Raw genomic sequence first — 3886 nt, 5'->3', positions numbered from 1 at the left:
CACCGCTCACCTGACGCCAGCGGCCGGATCCACTCTTTGCTATTCAGGTCAAGTCTCCAGAGGTCGTTGAAGGCGGCGTTGCAGCTGCTCTGCGTGCAGCCACCGAACACGTACATCGACTGGTTGGCGTCATAGTAACACGCACCTAGGAAAAAAAAACAACAGCAAACACCCAGATTAACCACCTCTCCAACCTTTTGGGGGGTGAAAGAGAGACAGATCGTTTTCTTTCCTGCCCGCGTTACAGACGGGCTGCCCCGACGTCGATAAAACCACAGGCCAGCTTAGGGGTATCCCCCACTGGTGTAAACCCCCAGCAAGAATCTTCCGAGATGATTATCCCCTCAAGCAGAGCTGCTCCTGAAAGTGCAAAGAAAGCTGCCTTAGAAGCTTGTAGTTAATTAGATTAGCCACGATTAACGCGCTCAGCGCACTTACCTTCTCTAACTGGGTTTATAGGGTTGCCAGATCAGACTACGGAACTGGCCTGTGCACTTAGGCCTGGGCTGTTATTCTCTTTTTGCCAATCTGGCAGCATTTGACCTTATCTCATCGTAGAAAAGCACCACTGAGACACACGCCTTACGGGAGCACTCCCTTCGCTCCTCGTGGGGAGGGATGAGGTGGCGAGACAGGGAACAGGGAGGGAAGGCGACATTTGACAGCGTCTCCAAGATACTCTGGGAAATAAAGAGCTTTTGGCCCCAAATCAAACTCTGCAGCAAAAAACTGAATAAATCTGCAAGTGTCTGCCTTTGCAGTTAGTGTCCCGTGGTACCCAGGCATCTCTGACAAGGAGTGAATTAAACATAAGACAGAGCAGAGACAACTTCCTCGGCTTATCTGCCTCGGAGGATGAGCAAGATTCAAACGTGTTCGGCAAGTTAAACCCCTGCAGCCATAAAGAGGATTTCCCAATTTCTGCGTTTCCCTCCTCAAATGCAACAAGTCCTGTTGAGTTCCTACAATGACCCTTTGCCTTTCGCCTTCTCAAGGCCCCCTGCAAGGCTGTGGCATCTCTTCCACGTCTTGCCTAACTCACGGGAAGGGGAACGAACGCTCAGCGCCGATGCTAGAAGAGCGAGCTCATCCTTGGGTGGCAGCTTTGACGGACAAACTCACGCCAGCTCTGAAGTCTGCAAGCCAAGCACAGAGAGGGGAAGGCGACTTCGGCTCCTGGGCTGGGTGATCAAGCAGCAAGTTCTTCTGCAGCCACCCAAAGAGGACTCACTGCTTGAATTCTGCTCAGAACCAAAGCACTTCATACACCAGTGCCCTCAAAGAAAGTCATAAAAATCTACTATCAGCACTTCCAATGTGAAGAAGGCCTCCCCAGTTATTCCTCGAGCATTTATTATCTAGCCTAGTGAAGGGAAAAACCTCAGAAAATTAAAAGAAACCAAATCCATGCGCTCATGCAACAGTGCACAGTAGAAAGCCGCAGTGGTTTATGCCCCGGGAATGCTGAAAGGTACCAGCCGGGGCTGGGAGGGAGCAGGAGTCATCGCCCTCACGATGACAAGCGATACATCACCCGAGACAAAAAAGCAAGAGGAAAAGTCCAAGTTGAGGCGGGCAGCCCACGGTGCCGGGCAGCATCTGGGCCTGGGTGCAAGACTGAGGCGAGAAGTACCTGCGATTCCACAGGAGGCCCTCTGTGGAGCATCTCCAGGTTGAGGACATGTTGTTGCAAAGAACCAGCAGGAGGGAAGCACTAAGCTGAGGGATAAAGCACGCCAGGACAGTGACGCTGATAAAAACCACCAATATTTATTCCGTGCCGAAGCCAAAAGCAGAGGCAGACACGGGGCAAGGGTGCAAGCTGTGCTGTTCCTTCCCTGTTTCTCCACCACACGTTGTACACCGGTTCAAAAATAAAAATAGACTCAGGTGAGCTGACCTCACGGGACGCAGGACTCCTCCAGAGCTTGTACTGACACAGAGGTTTTTTTTTCTTGAGACAACAGCAAGAAGAGAGAAGAAAAAAGCCTAGAAAGGAGCACCTGGAGTGAAAGGCTGATAATCTATTTCTGGTAGCCCACGAGAAGTCATCCCCGCTTCCAGCTTTGCTCTAGGCCAGCACAAGCACATCCCTGGTTTCCAACCCTCCAAGCTGCAGGCGGGAGGCGTGAGACTCATCCCACTGCTCCGAGTAAACCCCAAACTCGCGCGTCCAAGCGCCTGCAGACACCACTGTGGCTCGACGGGGACGTGATGAGGCCTGGTGGCCTTTACTGAGGGTCCCGTCCCCCCAACTCAGGGCTTGTCACGCCGACCCCGTGTTGAAAACCCAGCAGCTTTGTGCCCTTGGCTTTTAAAAAGCGCCATGTCCAGGGTGCTTTTGCTGAGCACACAGCGAGAACGGGGGCGAGCAGAGCCAAGGGATGAGCTCGTAGGGCGAGATCACCCAGCTCTTCTCCCCGTGCACCCACGCGACGTCCGTATGTGCGACAGAACCATCTTCATCTCAAGCCAAGCCCTGCCAAACCGATACAACCCACAGCTCCCCACCACGGATTCAGAGCTCTGCCTGGGGTTCAGGATACAGCAAGAGGGGTGTAGTGGAGGAAGAAGTAAAGGTTAAGAGTGTTCTTACAGCTTTACCTACTACTCCTTAAAATTCCACCCTGTTACCATCTTTATACGTCAGACCCTTTGCAGGCTCCAAGGTCACCTCCACCCAAGAAGGCACCGGCCAGCGCTTCACCCCCCAGCTCTGTGCAATTAAATCCCAGTGCACAGCGATGCTGTCGTTTTTCTAATTAACCTTTCTTGGAAAAATTTAGCTTCCTTCCAAATGTAATCACTACCTCAACCGTGACAGGTCAGGAGCCTCTTGCCTCCTCCCCAGGCCAAACCCTCGGCTTTCGCACAGCAGCACCCTCGTTTGTTATTTTTGAGGGGAGGTGGCAACATTCTTCTCCTCTGTTTGGACGGAAAAATCCAGCCCAGCCAGGCAGCCACCGTGACGTCCGCTCGGCCTGTATTTTAATCCTAGACTGAAAGAATTTAAACTGTGCTTTCCTACTTCTTAGTAAGCCCTTCAAAACTTCTGAAGCTGAGGAGCACAGATCAGTTCGGGGAAAAAAGGAAAAATATAGGATAAGAAAAAAAGCACAAGTGAAAACTCCAGTTTAGAGCAGGTGGAGAATAAATCAGGGCAGTAGGGTGCAAGTCCTCACTGCCTTTGGCTCTTTTTTGGGTGAAATACAGTGGAGAGATTTTTAGGTTTGTTTTTTTGTCGTTTTTTTTTTTTTTAAGTAACATTCAGCGTTCCCCAGAGTTCCACTACCTCAGAGCCGGCCTATCTCTGTAACTGGAAAAGAAGAGAATAAATATTTCTGATGCCTGAAGACCACGACACCCAAGCGGGCCGTGGAGCCGGCGTATTGTGTGTTTCTGTTCCTCTCTGCGAGTACAGCGAAGCATCAGAGGTTTTCACCCGGAGCGCAAGACAACTGAAACAAAGATCAATTGAGAGGGGAAAACCGAACGCAAAACCACGTGCCCTTCGCGATAATCAAAGGGCACCGACTTTTCCAGCTTCGAGCACATCAGATAAAGGAGCCCATCCAAGTTCAAAGGTTGCATTCCCCACTAGGGAGAGGGGAGGAAAAAAATAATAAAATCCCACGCCCATCTCATTCTCTGAAATATTATTTCCCTGTTTGTCGCAGCGCAGGGACTCGGTGCAAAGCTGGGCGACTGCAGGAGCCGTAGCTCTGCTAGAAAAGCAGCCCAGCCTGTAAACCAAACAACATTCCAGCTTTTACCTCTCCCTTGCCTCTCAGGGTAAAACCCCACAACATAGCTGTAATCAGTCGTCCCCTTGGTGCCACGCTCCCTAGACGACAGGGGAAAAAATAAATAAATAAAGTCTCAGTAT

General features: G+C 51.0%; 1 protein-coding gene across 1 annotated transcript in view; it reads right to left on the bottom strand.

Moving 5' to 3' along the window:
• FBXO42 (F-box protein 42) overlaps positions 1-3886 on the bottom strand; it is a gene marked incomplete at its 3' end in the record, with an annotated part of 28898 nt that overhangs the window by 19572 nt on the left and 5440 nt on the right. The window contains exon 3 of the mRNA XM_009866882.1: positions 11-145. Coding sequence (XP_009865184.1) covers positions 11-145 — 135 coding nt within the window. The remainder of the gene's footprint in view (positions 1-10; positions 146-3886) is intronic.

The sequence above is a fragment of the Apaloderma vittatum genome, unplaced genomic scaffold, assembly GCF_000703405.1.
Source record: "Apaloderma vittatum isolate BGI_N311 unplaced genomic scaffold, ASM70340v1 scaffold17870, whole genome shotgun sequence".
NCBI classification, from domain to species: domain Eukaryota; kingdom Metazoa; phylum Chordata; class Aves; order Trogoniformes; family Trogonidae; genus Apaloderma; species Apaloderma vittatum.
Note: the sequence above shows the minus strand (reverse complement) of the source record. Positions and strands in the feature narration are given on the sequence as shown.